At 33.5% G+C, this 19,268-nt stretch overlaps 1 protein-coding gene across 1 annotated transcript; it reads right to left on the reverse strand.

The window, feature by feature from the left end:
• Positions 1–7,831: 7,831 nt before the first annotated feature.
• LOC117787372 lies at positions 7,832–8,745 on the reverse strand. The gene is made up of 2 exons (XM_034625883.1): positions 8,668–8,745; positions 7,832–8,608 (listed from the first exon to the last, which is right to left on the reverse strand). The coding sequence occupies exon 2, from the start codon at positions 8,588–8,590 to the stop codon at positions 8,003–8,005; it is 588 nt and encodes a 195-aa protein (XP_034481774.1). The 5' UTR covers positions 8,591–8,608; positions 8,668–8,745; the 3' UTR covers positions 7,832–8,002.
• Positions 8,746–19,268: the final 10,523 nt, after the last annotated feature.

The raw sequence follows: 19,268 nt of genomic DNA on the forward strand, positions 1-19,268 counted from the left end.
TAAAGAGCACTCTATTACCTTTCTAACGATGTGGGCATTGCATATTGTTCAGTACTAAAATTAGTTAAGCGATTAAAATTTACTTGCAACGAATTGCCAAATGCCGTTTTTTTGCACTGCAGAATATAGTGATCAACTTAAAGAGCATTCTTCGATTAGCTAGCTTCAATTTACTCTTAGAATATCATATTAAAGTTAGTCTTCTACTGATGTTGTAGCGTATTGAGCACGGTGATTTAGTTCAGCAACGAGACATTGGAAGCATTCAGCAGGTTTTTCAATGAATAATCGCTCCTTTTTTTGTGATGAATCAGTAGTCGGTACCTGCTGAATGAATTGATACCATTTTATTAAATCAGCCTACTATGTTTGTGAAAAATCTCATTTCAGCGTTCGTTCATTGTTTATTAAATGAGTATCAGGTATCACACTATTTGTAGGATACATTTTTTGTGATACCGATACCAAAATTTGATATTTTGATTGTTACAAATTTCCAGCTGAATGTGAAAAGTAGTAATCAGGTATCATGATTGGTGATCAAAATTACCTGCTTAATGCCCTCCCAAAGTAAGTAAATTGTGTTCTTTTATGTACGTAACAGGGAGAAGAAGGCATCTCCGACCTTATAAAGTTTATATATTCTTGATATAGCCATGCGTGTATGTCCGTCCGTCCGTCTTTTTGAACGCGTCTATCTCAGAGACTATAAGAGATAGAGCAACCAAATTTTCACACGCAGATCACAATGGCGTTGGAGCAGATCAAGTTTGTTTTAAATTTTTATCACGGACCCTTCCGCCCCCGCACGTCGCGATAAACCATATGCTCGTCGGAATAAACAAAAGGATCTCAGAGACTAAAATAGATAGAGTGACCAAATTTGGCACACAGATTTCCATAGACCCCACGCAGGTCAAGTTTGTTTTATTTATGCTATGCTATCCTCGGACACTACTTGTGAATCTGTAGCGGCATACATTTCTAGCAAAGTCTCAGCTAATGTCTCAATCACTAAATATAATTTTGCTACTGCCCGTGAAATAGCATCTTTTAAAATAAGTGTCCCTCACGACTCATTTACTGTCATTTGTGCTCCAAAATTTTGGCCACCACATATGATTGTTTATGAGTTTAAGCCCAAAAGGCGTAGTGAATCCTTGCCTGTTTCTCTTACAGCCGGCAGCTCCAGAGAACATTAGTCCACAGGTACGGCTTCAAAAACCTAAACCTGCGGCCCGATTTTGCCGGTATTCATTATCAAAATGTTAGGGGCCTCCTTACTAAGCTCAAAAATCTATATTTGATAGTATGTCCTTGGATTCTGATATAATTGCTTTGTCAGAAACTTGGTTAAATCCTACAGTATCTGATTCTGAAGTTATGTCAAGTAATTATCTTTATATAGAAATGATCGACCGACTCGAAGTGGTGGCGTACTTATTGCCACTAAATCGGCACTTCAGTCAGAACGCATTACTTTTAAAGTGACTATTGAAAGTGTAGCTGTCAAAGTAACTTGTTCAACTCGATCAATGTTTATCACTTGCTCTTATATCCCTCCAAAAGCTTCTCTGGCAGTTTACTTGCAGCATTTTTCCTTCATTGAAGAAATTAATCTTCAAGTCAAAGATAAAGATAAGATAACAACTTATTTATTGTGCTGGGTGATTTTAATTTGCCTAAAATTTCTTGGTCATTTTTTAGTAGCACAAATTATCTTGTTCCCTTAAACCAAGATAATTTTTTAGATAACTTGTTTGATCTCTCATTGTTTCAAATAAATTCAATAAGAAATCGTAATGATCGAATTCTTGATCTGGTTTTTATTAATGACTTCGCAAATACTGCCGTTTCTAGGGCATCCCCATTAAGTATCCATGAAGATTTACGTCATTCTACCCTTAAAAATATCTATCTCAATCTCTAGACTTTTTAATCCACCTCTATTTTGTCAGCAATCACCTCGTCGTTGTTATCGCAAGGGAAATTATTCATTGCCTACTGAACTTATCCTTGCTACCGACTGGTGCTTTTTGGAAAAAGCGACTGACATCGATATTGCCCTTAGTTCTTTCTATGAGACCCTAAATGCAGTCTTAGATGTGTGCATTCCAAATTTGGTTTATCGTATGGTTCTATAAAGCCTCCTAGGGTTAAACATAGACTTTCTTATTTAATGAATATAAAATCTAGATATCTTAAAAAATATAAGAAGTCTGGTCCAAGTCTTGGTTCAAGTCTTCATGGGATAGATAATGCCACCAACGACTCTGCAGCCGCTGAACTATTTGCTGACTTATTTCAATCCACCTATTCTCAAATCTCCACTTCCAACTCATCTTATGCTTATTCTATTTTTCAATCAAACACTATGTTTGCTCCGTCTATTTCTTATAACACTATAATACCTTCTATTAGCTCTTTAAAATCTTCTTTCATTCTTGGGCCAGACAACACTCCTAGTTGTCACCTTAAGGAATAATGTTCTTCTTTAGCTGTTCCGTTGCATAAGCTTTTTAATCTATCCCTTGAATCTTCAATCTTTCCATATCTTTGGAAAGAATCTAATATCATTCCCCTCTACCAAAAAGGTGGTAAGTCTGATATTTCGAGCTACAGAGGCATTGCAAAGCTATCAGCCATTCCTAAATCATTTGAAAAAATCCTTGTTTCTTCTTTGCAGCTGTAAATCGATAATTTCCCCTGCTCAACACGGCTTTATTCAGGGTCGGTCCACTACGACCAACTTGCTTTAATTTATCTCCCTTGTTAATGATGCATTTTCAGAGTAAAAGCAAACGGATGTCATATACCCTGACTTCAGTGAAGCCTTTTACTCTGTGAACTATGACCTTTTACTTTACAAACTTACTTGCATAGGTTTTCCTCCCGTCTTTTTACGTCGGGTTTCCACCTTATTAAAAGGTAGGACCCAAAAAGTGCTTAGTCTTAGGTCAACCGTTTCGAGTTCGGTTCACGTTACTTCTGGTGTACCTTAAGGTAGTCACTTGGGGCCTTTATTTTTTACTCTGTTCATTAACGATCTACCCACCATTCTTTCTCATTCTTATATTTTAATGTATGCGGATGATGTAAAGCTTATCTTTTCATACAATGATCCCCTTCTTTATAATCGTCTGCAAGACGATTTGAACGCTATGCAACTATGGTGCTCTGTCAATAGTGTATGTTTATCACATTTAGTCGTACTAGGCCCTCTTTAGGTTCTTATATGATTGACAATACCCTTTGCCAACGTATAAAATCTGTAAAGGATCTTGGAGTTTTTTTTGATTGCAAATTATGGTTCAATTTGCACATCTCCACTATAGTTAATGACGCCATAGTTATAGTTAATGAGTACTTGGTTATATTAAACGTTGGTCGAAAGAATTTAATCCCGCTAGTTTAGCGGGAAAACGCAACATCCCGCCAAAATTGAAACCTCAACAGTTTTCAAACCATAGAAGCTACAGATATGTTGTATATATCATTGGAAAGGTGTGTTTGAGGCACTGCGCAAAAAGTAATTTTTATGTACTTAGAAGCTCACCCTTTTTGCTCACAGTGCACAATGCCAATTTTCGCTTTTTTTTGTTAGTTTATATTTTTATTTAAAATTTTTAAATTAAACTGAATTTTGTTCGTCACAAAATTGGATATCAGAAATTTTTGGGGCTAGAAATTGCTTTCGTCACTAGACTTTTACCTCGTGTAGAGGTATTTTTTGTGGGATTTTTATCTACATGCACAACTGATTACGCTTCACACAGTTCGTTTCGTGTTTTATTCACTAACTATAATAGCCTCTTTCACGTTTTCTCCTCAGAACTCTCTCTCCCTTCCCCTTTCCTAAAGGTATTTCCAATACCTTTCGTTAAATCCGTGACCTTACTAATACTAATAACTTGTTATATTACTTTATACTAGTCTAACATTCATACTATTACTAATAGCAACACTAATCTTTATTGATCTGGTTGGGGTTTTCTGGGTTTTCTCCAATCCTGGCAACAAATGTTGGATCATTTATAATTTTTGCATACCCCAGATTAAATTTTTTTCTTTACAGTTCATAATTTATATTTAATTTTATTTTTATTTTTAATATTTAACTTAATTTTTTTACTACGTAATTTTCTTCTTTGCCGACTGCTTTTAGTCGTTCACAAATAATTAATTAAAAAAAATAAATAAATAAAAAAAAATTAAGCCACGCCCCCCTCCGCCCCCGGAAATCGCGAAAAACCACCACACATACTGTTTTTAAGATTATACGTTTTTTACGGTAATTAACGTTATCTATTAGTCTTATCTCTTGTCCCACCGAATCGCATCAAGATCGGACAAGTAGAACGGTAGTTAAGACGATTTAATGTTTTCAAAGTAATACAAGTAATTTCTGTAAAGTTTTTTTCTATATATTGAAATAAGTAATAAGATTTGCCACTTGTTTTTGTTTAGTTGCGTGAGGTGCTAAGAGCAGTAAACAAAGCTGAGCCATATGAGTGAGCAACTGAACATTTGAGCAGTGAACAAGGGGCAAGTAAGCAACTGCGCATTTAAGAAATTGGTTCTGCCTAGGCTCGGGTTCACGGACTATAAATATAATATCAAAGTTTCGGTTCATAATCCGGTTCGGATTATGTTTTTGCTATCATATGCAGCCACATATTAAAATTGTTTTCGCACTTTTCGTTGTCTGATTTATTTAATTTCAGGCTCAACCCCTCAAATATTTTCTAAGTTCAAACTCTTTTTGAAATATCGGCGCCCCTAATATCTTGGCGCCTGGGGCGGTTGCCCCCCTTGCCCTCCCTCGAAACACTTTTGACAGTAACACTTTTGATGCATAACAAGCTTTATATCAGTGAAGTTGATCAAATCTCCGGCCAAACTGATGGGGATGTAAAGATCATCTTGAACATCTTGATTTTTAATTGGTTTTTTGTTGGTTTCGATTTCTGTGGCACCCCTGTATATGATATAAGTGATTTACTAAAGCTCGGGCGGACGCTAATTTTTATTCATTAATTGATTTTGCTCTTATGCATTGCATCGCGGAATTGAAGCTTGAAAAAAGAAGCACTTCTTATATTTTCTTCTTGGATAGTCTTCTTTAACGCAAACATAAATAACTGTTATTTTTCAATAATTTTGACACTTGTTAATTAGGACAACCTAAAATTTCGGAAACTCAATTTCTATCTATAAACAAATATTTTGTAACCCGGGCACCACACAAATTTATTTATTCTGAAATGCAATCATAACAACATGCTCATATGTAAGAATAGAACAAACGTGTAATAGTAAAAAAATTGCAAGTGAAGACATTTCAGCTGCAGTTTCTGTCACTTAAGAGCAAAGGGTCGTTTTACAACATTGGGTTTATTCGTCAGGTTTTTTTTGTCAGTAATCCCTTCTTTACTTCTGATGAATCAGTAATCAGTTCCTGCTAAATGACATGATACCTTCTTATACAAATCAAACTACTACGTTTTTTCACCATTCGTACGAAGCAATTATTATCGGTTATCAGTTATTTGAGAAGAATTTAAAATTGTTTGTTGTTGGAAAGTTCCTGCTAAATGTAATAAGAAGCAACAAATTTATATAATAAATATAACATTTTTTGAAAGAGAAATTAATAATTATGTTCACGCTGCCAGCTGCCCCTGCAATTGGACTTTAGAAAAATCGCCAGATTTGGCGGGAAAATTCTAGATTTGTCAAAAAATTTGAGACTTGGCGTGCAAACGCGAATCTTTGAGTTTGGTTGAGATAGCTTAATATGATCCTGATTGTTCCTAAGATAGCTATATGATATAGTAAACAGATTTTGACCAAATTGTAAAATATCGTAAAATTTATAAAAATGTTAATGAAATGAAATTAAAAAATAAAAAAAACATCTTGCCCGATCCGGGAAACTCTTGCACCTGAGTCTTACAAACCACCCTCTGCTCCACTTGTTCAGAATCAGTCGCTTGACTAAAGACCAATAAATGTACATTAAAAATAAACGCAAACTTTGACCTCCATTTTGACACACTTGCAGGTCGAATTTTCCAAAGCGCCGTCTTATGCCACGATGAAATTGTCTTTAGTTTATTGTCCCAAAATTTCAAACTTGTATCTCGTGCAGTTTGGCCTGTACAAAGATACATGAGTGAGAGAGTGAGTGGACGAACAGATTTATATATATACAGGCCTTTTTCTGTTTTCACTTTCGGCTAGATTTTGCAGAAATGAATTTCCTTCACTTTCGGCCAGATTTTACGGATTAAATTCACATGACATTTAGCTAGTGATTTCAAATTCGGTAGAGACAAATGAATGAAATGGCATGTTTAGTATAAAATTAAAGTGAAACCAAAATATTTATAAAATACTTGAATATATTCGGAATAATTTTGCATCATCAGATAAATTATAAAATTTTTATTTGATTTTCAAGTTAATTGCAAGTCATCACACCTCGATTCTAAACTAAAACATTTGTCGGATTTGCTCGACCTGCTCTAATTTCCGAAAGTATTTGTGAATTTAAGTGGGTAATTTAGTAGGGCTGCCCTTGTATGTGCAGAAAAGAGTTAATTTTTCGGTGCATGTTTTGAATAACAATTTAAGTGCTTTCTCTATAGCGTAATACAAAATGAAACAATTCTACACCTATTAAAAGGCTAATTTGGACAAATTTGGGTTTAATTAAATGGAAACAAAACATATTAGTTTTGAAATCAAAAATTGTATTGAAGTTGACAGCTCTGTAAACAAAACTTCTCAACCCTAAAAATAGGCAACATTATTATTTGCCATACTAAGCTTAAAAATCAGTGCTAATGCTTAAAAATAATTTTTAAATTTTTCTTATACTGCAGGGAATGGTTTTAAAATTATAACCATTATAAATTCTATCTCTACAATAAGATCATTTGCACTAAAAATTTTCCATCAGTGTTCTGCCGAAAAATATGCAGCACCAATTTGGAGAAGGGAAATACGATGTGAAATTTATTATCGGATTGAAAATTCGTAAAAAATAAGTGAAAACCGGAACAGGCCTGATAGTTTTTAGCCGAGCCTTTTTGAAAATATGACCGGGCCTTAAGAATTGATTTCGGGGTTGGGCCGGGTCATGCCGTAAAAAGAAGACCAGTGCCTTTCTATCGTTGAAATACACGTCACATACTTTTACGATCTTGTATTACTTAAAAGTTAAAACAGCCAATAAATGCATTTTACTTTACCGATCTTTTTGCGATTATAAAGAATGATTTTTGCCCCATTTGTTTAATGTACCTCTTATAGTTGAAATTAATATGGACCTATTCCAATTAACTACAAGTAATCATTCATGTTATTCACAGCAAACTAAAATTTTAAGCGATATCAAACTGATCCACCCCTTGCTCGCTTTGCTCGCTTTGCTCGCCTAACCCCGGTTCGCTTCGCTTGCGATAAAGCATCCTTTTTTGCTTAATGGGCACATGGTATAAAAAGTAGCTAATGATGTGTATAAAAGAAGGATAGAAAAAACTGCGACATTAGAATCAGAATTGGAGAATGAGCCTCACTCTAAATGCTTGCACGAAAGAAACTGTGCCATAAAATAGTCTAGAGTTTTAGTTTTGCAAAGTTGTAACTACACTAATATAGAATGGCTGTAATAAAAACTGCATTTAAATTTGGCTGATATCTTTTAAGGAAAAGCGACTATCAGACTCTTAAAGTGTTTGACAATAAAGGCTCAAGTTTGATGAGCACGTCATATTGTAAAATTTATTAAATCAAGATGAAATAATATGAAAATATATGAAATGCTCGTTAGATATGGAATGACATTTAATACAAGTTTAATTGTCAGTTAACATTAGTATTTGTATGGTTAACATGTATGTAAATATTTACCCTCACCGAATGTATGTATGTGTATGGTTATCATGTTGCAGCATCTCGTATCGATTAGTATAAAAATAATTCGCGGAATACCATTCTACTTCCACTTGTTTGATTCATAGCACCACTTGGAGGATAGACCAGTAATTGGCTGAATTTGCAAGTGTATCATACGACGCAGCTGAGCCTGTCGACGCTCCTCCTCGAAGGTTTCTGGTGTTATGCGGTCTAGCCGCATACTGTATAATATAGAGCACATGACACCAATGGCAACAGCCCACAGGCCGATGCCGACCACCAATTTCCAGTCAGATGTAAAGTATTGAAACTCTGAGTAAGTCTGACAGAAGCTGTGGCGATACAATTGTTTTTTTTCCTCCAGCGATAGCTTCTTCCAATCGCTTTGCTCTTTTTCGCGCAAGGCGCAAATCTCTGGAGTCACCTCACAATAGCGTATGGCCGGAAATGGAAAGTCCGGACAGTCAATGTAAATCGGTGAACCATTAATGCCATAGCCAACAACCTCCCGTTCACCGCTCATTGCCCGTGTGCCATCGTGATGAGTAAGACGACGTGATACCCCCAAGAAGAGAGCAGTATATGCTGGACGGGATGCAGATGCAGCCAAAATGGAAGCTGTAGCTGCTCCTGGCAAACGTAAGCCAATGGATCGTAACGATAACATGCCGATGCCTTTGATTTTCTATAATGTTAGATCAATGTACATTAATCAATGTACGTTTATTAATGAAAATTTCTTACCTGTTGGAGCAATTTACTATTTGTGAGCAATTTGTTACAGCAGCTGGTTTATGAACTGATGCCTTTGTTCCCTGACATACAAATCTGACTGACTGTATTTTATTATAAGGCTTTTCAACAATTGACAGCTTGGCCAGCGTTGTCGATTCACACACTGCTTTTTATTTATTCAAAGTCGGCTACGAGCAACAGACCCTTTGTAAAAATCACCAAGTGATGACAGCCAAATGGAAACGCAAATTTCTGACGAGGCTGTAAACAGCCTTGTAAGCGTATCTTCCCCTCTTGAATCATCATAAAAGAAACACAAATAATAATAAAATCGCTGGTAGTTGCTTAGTATGAGCGAAATATTATGAGCTCAATTGTTTTAAACATTTAAAAATTTAATTTCTTTATTTTGATCTTTTTAGTTTTAATTTAAAAAAGAACCAAACCAACTTTTTATGCACATGGCAAAAACAACTCCTTTTTTTCCTGTGGTATACCTTTTTTTTTTTTTTTTGAAAATTTTTAATATTTTATTTTTATTTTTTTTCATTGGCGAGCTTGCATAAGAGTGCCAAAACTGATTTTAAACTGACTTTAAAACTAATGAATATATCTGTATTTCATTCATAAACAGTTTAAAATTTACAGCAACAGCTTTACAGCTATCAATTCTTAAATTAAGAAAATTATGATTTTTTTTTCGGTATTTTTCCACATTTTTTACTTTAAGCCTTTACAAAAACTCGAGAAGGATATATTAAATTTTTTGTTTAATCTTTATTTGAATAAATATATAAATAACGCGTCAGTTAATAAGAAAATAGGATATAGAAAACATTGCTCACAAACACACAACATTTTTCATACTAAAGGTCAAAACCACTTCGAAAGGAATTCATCAAAATCGACGAAAATATCGCTAGCTATCTAATGTTGTTACCAGGAATAAAATTAAGACCGTAACCTTTAACCGGAATTAACCGATTAACTGTTTTTCAAGCCGAAATTACCGATAAGTAACCGATTCATTTATAAAAGTTACTTGAAGTTCAATCAAGCATTGGATTCAATTATGTTGTTAAGGTAACAAATTTGAACAATTGGCTATTAAACGAACGAAGCCCACTTTTTTGGATAGATTTGGGACCACAAATAAGGAAAAACTACTTTTTTTTCTGTGGCAGAATTTTTTTTAAAGGTTTTTCTTTAAAAATCTGGCTTTTTTTCTTACATTTTTTTTTGAGGTGCTCCCATTTTTGTCATTATTACTTGAGAATGCCAAAACCGATTTTTAAAAGCCTTACTTTTTCTAAAAGCTAATAAACATATCTATATTTCATTTATACACAGTCTTAGATTTAAACCAAAATTTCTGATATCCAATTTTGTGAATAACAAAGTATAGTTTAAAATAAAAATTTAAAATAAAAATGTAAATTATAAAAAAACACGAAAATTGGCATTCGGCACTGTGCAAAAAGTATTTATTATGTTCGTGACAGCTCACCCTTTTTGCGCACAGACCAGAATACACATTTTTGACTTTTTTATTTAATTTATATTTTTATTTAAAAGTCTTATATTAAACTATATTTTGTTCGTCACAAAATTGAATATTAAAATTTTGGGGCTGGAATATGCTATCGTCACTAGACTTTTACCTCGTGTAAAGGTTTTTTTTGTGTGATAACCATGGCTTCAAAAGTCGAAAAATAATACAATTGTAAATGAAACAAGTGGGAAAGGCTATAGTCGAGATCCCGACAATAGGATACCCGTTACTTAATTTAAATATATATAAAAGTATTGTAAACAATTTTTTTTTTTTTAGAAAAAATGTTTTTTGAGAGTTAACTATTATTATTTAAATTTATTATTATAGGCCCTGAATCCCCTATTGGGACATAACTTGTTGCTCAATTTGCCTCCTCCTCCTAATTATGAGAATCGAAAAGGAAGGCTTTTGTCCAAATTTGAAAATAAGCACCTTCTTCAGGTTAAAAACAGATTTTGGTTATCAACTGCTTCATGCTTACAATTGTTTCAATATCCTCAGGTTATCAACTGCTATATATATATATGCAACTGCTTCAGGTTTAATTCAAGCAGCAACTGCTTCAGGTCTAAGAAAAAAATTTTGAATAGTTTGAAATCAAATCAAACTTTTATGGCTTACAAAATATTGTATGAGATAAATTAGGCAAAAACAAAAAAATGTGTCTTTTGTTGGTTTACTGTCGATAAGACATCTTCAGCAAGCAACAACAACACTTGCATAAAAGCAAGGAGCATGATTTCAAGAGATTTTAATTTTCCACCCTCAGTACCGTTTCTGCTAGTTGACCAACAATTCAAACTTAATGCCATATTTGCGTCGCTAGAACCAGTTAAGAATTCTCAGGCGCAAGAATGATAAATTGGTTTGAATGCCATATTGTGTTGACTTAGTTGAAACCTAATACACAAGATTTTAGGCCAACTTTTAAACCTCTGTGGTTACCAACCCCTCTACTGAGTAACAGGCCACATGATCAACCAACAACACACAATACTTGCATAAAAGCGTGGAGCCTGGCATGGTTCAGCTGATTCAAGAATTGCCAGTCCCTATCATCAGTACCATTTGGGTTGCGTCGTCAGAACCAGTTGAGAATTATTTGATGCATTTTTGTTGAGTCTAATAATATTAAAACTATTGCATACTCTAAGGAGCTTATTATTAACTTTGGCACGTTAATACTGCTGTTCTACTTGTCCGATCTTGCTGCGATTTTATAGGATAATAGATATTAGCAACTTGCAACTCTAATACCCACAAAAAAGGGCGGAGGGGGGCGTGACAGAAATTTTAAAATAAACTTGACCTGCGTAGGGTAGTCTCTGAGATCCTTTTGTTTAAAGAAATTACTTGTATTACTTTGAAAACATTAAATCGCCATAACTGCCGTTCTACTTGTCCGATCTTGATGGGATTCAGTGGGATAATAGATAATATTAATAGATAACGTTTATTATCACAAAAAACGTATTATCTTAAAATCTGTGGGTGTGGTGGTTTTTCCTGATTTGTGGGGGCGGAAGGGGGCGTGGCTTAAATTTGAAACAAACTTGATTTGCGGGGTTTATAGTCTCTGATATACTGTTGTTTATACAGACAAACGAACGGATTTTCGCAATTTGCGGGGCGGAATGGGGGGTGACAAAAATTTGAATTTAACTTGACCTGCTTCAACGCATTTCGAGTCTGTGGGTGAAAGTTTGGTATCTCTATCTCTTATAGTCTATGAGATCTAGGCGCTCACACAGACGGACAGACGGACAGACACACATGGCTATATCGACTCGGCTGTTGATGCTGATCAAGAATATATATACTTATATATCTGTTACATACATTCCAACGAACACAATATGCCCTTTTACTTATTATTTAAGTAACGGGTATAAAAACTTTGAATACAGAATGAATATAAAGGCCAAACCACGATCAAAATGACATTCCGACTGAAAATTGGTGCAGTTTTTTGCCAAAGTTATGACAGTAAGTAGTATAAAACGACACTTTGAACTTGATTCTGAGGACTTTCATTTTTTGCAAAAAAAAATTTTTGACTTGTAAAGTTGCTGGGTCAGAAAAACTATACAAATACTATATACTATATTAACTCCTTATATCGTAAATAGTATAAAACGACACTTTAAACTTGATTCTAGGGACTTTCATTTTCTTGTAAAAAATTTTGTCAAAATTAAGAAATATTTTGTCTTGTAAAGTTGGTAAATCAGAGGCTTTAACAACTTCGAACTGTCATAACCAGCGCCGTTGCGACGAAAAGTTGATGCCGGGGCAAAGATTTTGTCGGCGCCCCCTCCACCCCATACAATTTCTTTTTAGCAATACATCTTTTAACCAAATAAACAAAACAAAGATAATTCCTTTAAAAACATATTAAATTGACAACTCCAGTGTCAAAAATGTTAACTAAAATTAATTAAATGTTACTACAATACAACCTTATAACATGATAATTAGCTCGTTACATATTAGATTCGTGACAGATTATGGTATACCAGTTTGAACACTTTTATCTCCGAGACTATTAGAGTTGGAGGAACCAAATTGGGTGACAATACTCTTAGGATGTTGACCTATCGAAAGTTAATTTTAAAATTTGGCTAAGCCCACGTCAGCCCATGTATTTTTTAGTTAAATCAAATATTTTAAAATCCTGAATACATACTTTAAAAATACATGATAAAATTAAGAATTTTAAACTATAATTTTATAATGGTTTGTACTTTCTAAAATTGTAAAATTGATTTAAGGTCTCCCAAATTGAGGTATTAATTGTTAGCTCTTATGAAAGCAAAATCATAAATTACATTACCCATATTTGGAGATATTCGATTGATAGCAAACGGAGACTGCTGAGTCTCTCTTGTCCAATTGATGATCGTAAGTGGTTCAAATTTATTTGAAGTTTTCTAAATAAACGATGTGCTAATGCTGATGTGACAAGAATCGTTAAAAAAATGGTGTCAAATTTATTGTATGCTTTTCAAGTTCACTGTCCAATTTGAATTTAGAGTTAAAGCCTGTTTATTAATGTAAATCCTCAAAAACAATTAAAAAATTGCCTCAAATCTCGATTTTAGTTGCTAAATGATGGGGTCGATTGATCCTAAAAATGGTATTCGAAATGTACCAGTTTCTGATATGTTTTTGCAGCCACATATTAAAATTGTTTTCGCACTTTTCGTTGTCTGATTAATTTAATTTGAGGCTCAACCCCTTAACTTTTTTCCAAGCTTAAACTCTTTTTGAAATATTTCAAAGTTTCATATTTTCGGCGCCCATCATAGCTTAGCGCCCGGGGCGGTTCGAAACCAACCGAAAATATCCGAAAAATGTATTTAGATTTGAGAGATTTTTGGTTGGTTTCGCTTTCTGTGGTACCCCAAAATATTGCAGCTTTGTAAATAAAAGTTTTAAACATTTAAAAATCGGTTTACGCTCAAGTAATGATGACAAATGTAGGCGGACCTCTAAAGACAATACCATAGATAAATTTTTTAAGTTGTTTTTTCTCAACTGGGGCCCCAATGGTATTTTTAGCCTTAGATTTAGGTTTTCCAATGGGCGAACAGACATTTGCACAAGCCCTATTTCCATTAGGTATTCGGCTAGTAAAAGAAATAAAAAACTAATTCTTTTGATGCAAGAAGTGCTTGTGAAATGAAACAAGGGACAAATAGTTGGGTACAGGAATGTCAAAAAGAAAATGTCATATAAGGGACAGCTAGGCACGTGAATGCGCCTCTTATCCAACGCCCCACCATGAGCACCACCCCCCAAAAAAGTTGTCAAAGCTTTCTCTATTCGGACGTAGGTCAATTTAATTTACAGAGGTAAATCTCAAATGTCGGTATCTGCCACTCGCCCACATGCAACCCCAAAAATCTTCCTGCATATGAAAAGCCAACCAACTATTAATGTCGTCTACATTTATTTCTCTTTCATACACCGAGTAGAGATATCCCACGCGGAGGTAAATATAAGATGAAAGCATATTCTAGCCCAAAAATGTATTTTGTGACGAACAAAATTAAGTTTAGTACAAAAATTAAAAAAAAAAAATAAAATGTGTAAATTATTAACGAAAAAGAAGCAAAAAATAAATACCACAAGAAAATTAGCATTCTGCACTGTGCGCAAAAAGATTGAGCTTCTTAGCACATAAAATTAACTTTTTGCTCAGTGCCGAATGCCAATTATTTTGTGAAATTTTTTTTTTATTTTTCGTTAATAATTTATATATTTTTTTTATTTTTTTAATTTTTGTATTAAACATAATTTCGTTCGTCACAAAATTGGATATCAGAAATTTTGGGGCTAGAACATGCTTTCGTCACTAGACTTTTACCTCGCGTAGAGGTTTTTTTTGTGGGATATCAGAAATATTCGCAATCGCTTTTGCTTTTGACATTGTAAATTTGTCAAAATGTGTTTTTAGATATTTATACCTCAGTTCCATGTCATGGCAATTATAAAACCAGAGCACATAGTTTCCACCCTTGATCTTTGCTGCGCGCCGCCTGACAACGGTTAGGAACACTGTAGCGCCATTTCCAGTCGGCACCCTCGAGGAGGGTTCAGTACGAGGATTTTTGACAACCATGTAATTTAAGAAATTTGCATTTTTCTCAACCATTTAAATATTACTTTAAGTCAAACAAAATTATCCCTTGTATTTTTTAACATATATTTACTACTTTCAACATAATAAAACAAATACAAATCTTTGCTGTTACGAGGACAAGGGCACTTAGACATCGTTGCGTCATTGGCTTTATAAAATTTTCCATCCTTACGTAAAACTGCTGTGTAATGTCCTTCATTGAATCCGGGACCATGGTGAAATACAGCACTTGATAATACGTACCTTTTATTTTCAAATCTTAGCTCAGTTTGAAGAATGTTTGTTAAATTCAAATTCGTTATTTTCATGTTCAAATGATCAACTGAGCAAAGTGAAAATATTAGTACACAGCCTGAATTTTTAATAAGAGACTGACTTTAAAGACAAGCTCCGCAATTGCTACATGTGCTTTTTTTCAATATTTTTCCAGATATCGAAATTAGAGCTCATTAGCTCGATTATGTTAAGTTTCCTTTCTTGGGGTATATATAACCGAGCAAGCAAATTAACTGACATCTGTCGATTGGGTCTATTATTACAATTAGAGCAATTTATTATTTCAACAATGCGTAATCAATTGTTTGATATTTTCCAAAGAATTACAATTCAGTAAGCGTCGTAGAAAGTCTCCGCTATCTTGCTGTTCAATGTTTTCAAATAATATAGAGCGTGAATCTGAAATATTAATGTTTGTCCCCATCATTAGTGGGTTTGTGTAATTTATAAATGGAGCTTTTAAAATATTGCTAGTTCTGTCATTTCAAATTGAATCTTTTATGCATTTAATGTTTATTAGGCACTGATAGGTCGAATTAGCATAGCACGCATTATTTGGGTTTTCCATACCACGAATATTATGGATAATTGTATCATTTGCATTATTATTATGATTAGTTTCACTTGTTAAATTTGTATCTAATATCGATGGTTCTATGAAAGCTGTTGTTTTCTTACTCGTATATATATTTTTATCAAAAATATTTTTATTTTTTTTGTTATTTGCAACAAGGTGTTGCAGATCTTTTCTATAAATACTCCTTAAACGGTTGTACTCTATAATAGCCCCGTCGTTTGTTTTTATACTTTTTGGATTAGGATTTAGTATATGTAAACCTGATAATGTCTTTAACCGGGATAACGCTACATATGTTTGACCATTTGCAAAAACAGTGTCACCAATTTCTATATCTCCAGATGTTAATGTTAAGCCATGGCTTTTGTGAATGGTAATTGCATACGCCAAGGTTATTGAAAATTGCTTACTCACGATAAAATTTTTGATTTAATTGCAATTTTGATTCAATGCGTTCAATTTCATATTCTTTATCTTCAAATTGAACTGTTAATTTAACAACCGTTTTTTCCGAGCGGCCGTTGAAGGTAGTTATCGTTTCATGAAGCTTTATAATTATTCCAATCGCTCCATTTACCAATCTTGATGGAAGATCTATATTTCGAAGTAGCATAATTTTTGCACCTTTTTTTATTTCGATTGCATCTGCTAAGTTAGCTGTTGTCGAGCATTTGCCTTTTTTTCTCAGTGCTTCTAAAGATTTTGCAGCTTTAGCTTTTGAAGAGCTGTTTTAGCCTCTATTACATCTTCAGCTTTAAGGAAAATTATTTCAGAAATAATTAGGTCTAGCATTCCCATATTTAGCTTCATACATTGTTTTCTTGTCGGAAATAGGCATATTGTATTTGTAGGCAATTTATTGATGTATTCAATGAGGTCAGAAAGACAGCTTTCAATAGTGTTACTATTTAATTTAATTTCGCTTGTGGATAAAAGCTCATAATCTTTTTCGTCTAAAATACCTAATCTTATATGTGCTAAGGTGGTAGCAAACTCTTGATCGGATTGTTGTCAGATGTTTTGTGTTAGCTCATCGTAGGAAAATAGCTTTGTCCATAAATTTATACTAAGAATCAGGGACCATAACTGTTATAAGGAATATCCAAAAAAGTCACTTTTAATGGTAATTTCAAGACTTTTATTTTATAAATACAAAATAATAGTTACTTTTATTAAAAAAAAATAAAAATTAAAATTAATCATTATTTTTGATTTTTATTTTATTAGTCTTTAGTAAGTCTTTCAAGTCTTTTTTGATGAATAATTTAAAAGTCTGTTAAGACTTTTATTTCTGATTTTAAAATTTTAAAAGTCTTAAAAGACTTTAATTTTATTCCTCAAAAATAAAAGTCTTTAAAGACTTTTGTCATATGAAAAAATTTGAATAAAAGTCTTTGTGAATATCTCGGCTTATTAAAAAAAAAATAACAAAATAAACATATTTTAAAAGAAACCTTAATAAATTAGGTAGCTAATTGCTTCATGACTTAAACTTCTTAGTAAGAAGGCCACAAAAATGTTTTTCAAATCGTTGTTTAGAAATATTAACAAAAGGAGATGGATCATTTACTGGATCTAATTGCAATTAATCTCCAAATAATAAAATATTTATTCCTCCAAACCAGCCATCAGGATGTTCTAAGGTATCATATATTTCTGAAAGACGTAAATGTACATATTGTAAAGTCACATTTGAGACCATTGATATTTCATCAATTATAATAAGACATACACTTTTCAGGTTTTCTCGCATTATTTTTAATTTAGCAATATTTAATGCTTTATACTTGGCTATACCTCCATGCTCCACCGGCAAATTTAATAATCTATGAATTGTTAAGCCACTTATATTTCGAGCTGCGATTCCAGTTAGTCCAGCAACAACGACTTGTTCACCAAGATTTTTAGTAATATACTTTCTCAACATATTTATTAAAAACGACTTACCTGTTCCTCCAACTCCAGAATTTACGCAAAAAATTATTTGGAGATAGCCGAGGATTCTTCAATGTTTTCTTATCTAATTCTGTTTTCCATGCTCTTCAATAATTACCTACAGTATTTATAACTTCATCAAATATTTTTCGTTGATCTGAATTAAGCTGAGAGATCTGATCAGGAATAGAAAGACTCTTCATTTGAGGCTAGATTGTCCAAGTCGTTTAGTTCATTTTCCAATAATACTTCAAATCCGACAGTATTCTCATACTCATAATCTTCAGGGTTTATACTTGGATTTTCCATTTCATTAGACACTCTTGCTAACTCACTTTCAAATTCTTCGGTTATTTTATCCAATTGATCCAATTTTTGATGATACCGCATTGCATCACCCAAATCATCTTTACAATTTGCAAACGCATCAAAATAATTTTCTAAGTGATCTTCAATATTACGCCAAGGTTTAAATGAGAGTAATAGCCCGTAATAATGTCAATTGATTTTGCAACGCTATGCATAACTAAACATTCTCCAGTTTTTTTGTCGCATGCAATATTGATTGTGCTTATGTGTTTGATATTTGCAAACACGATCATAAAGTGTTGGAAAAGTTTCACTTGGCGGAAGCCGACAAGTTATATATCTATTAATAAAGGCAGCCACCTCTTCCTGACTTAACTTGTCAATAATAGGTACATTTTTAACCCAAAGTGATGTATAAAAATGTTGCATTCCTCTTGACTGATACTCAAGACGCCTAGCATAATGTTATATTTCTCCAAGAGGCTTGTTTTTGGACAGTAAAATCTTTAATACCGCTTTAAATTTCATATTCATAAAGAGTGAGACACTGACAGGATCGGCAGCAATAAGACTGGAAATTGTTCTTGATTTTTCATTTGAAATGTTGTTTCTTGTGAATAAAAAATCGTGAAGATCGTCCCAATGATATCCGCTAGGACTAAGCGTTAAAAAAAATGTTGCGGGTCCATAATTGTCAATCATACAATTTAAATCATTTTTTCGAACTCTCCAGTACTGTTCTGTGTTTCGTAGGCGATGTTACATTAAACTTATGGAATATGCCCGCACTGAGTTGTCGTATATTTGTTTGATTTAGCAAATAGAATAGGTATTGCTGATTTAATCGAAATCTACTATGTTTGCATTTTAAAATCCATTTTATAAACTCTCCTGGCTTTAATTGAACTTTTCTTTGCTGGCCTTGACCATTTGGACCGCTACAGAAAATATCAGGGAATCACTTCACGTCCAAATTCTCATCTCGATTATCAATGCAATCATCAATTACTTTTAAAGCTTGATGTACTGTGGCAGGCTCAGCACGAGTTTTTCTTTCTAATATGGGATATATCGTCATATTTTCATAAAAATCATCCGAAGTATTTTTTTGGGTGAGCATTGCCTTATCGGTAGGAACATCTACTTTAATGACATACTTTTTTTTTTTACATCAACAAGTGCCATACATTTCTAGATTTGTTTGGAATGCCTCTTACTATAGCCGTTATATCTTGGTTCTTAAGAAAAGCTTCTTCTGGACTCGGAAGCTTTTTCAAACTATTTTCGAGAGGTAATGGTAAATGGAAAGCTCG

This window comes from Drosophila innubila, chromosome X (genome assembly GCF_004354385.1).
Source record: "Drosophila innubila isolate TH190305 chromosome X, UK_Dinn_1.0, whole genome shotgun sequence".
Lineage (NCBI taxonomy): Eukaryota > Metazoa > Arthropoda > Insecta > Diptera > Drosophilidae > Drosophila > Drosophila innubila.

Coding starts and splice junctions, on each gene's coding strand:
- LOC117787372 (XM_034625883.1), bottom strand. CDS start 8,590: ATGTTATCGTTACGATCCATTGGCTTACGTTTGCCAGGAGCAGCTACA.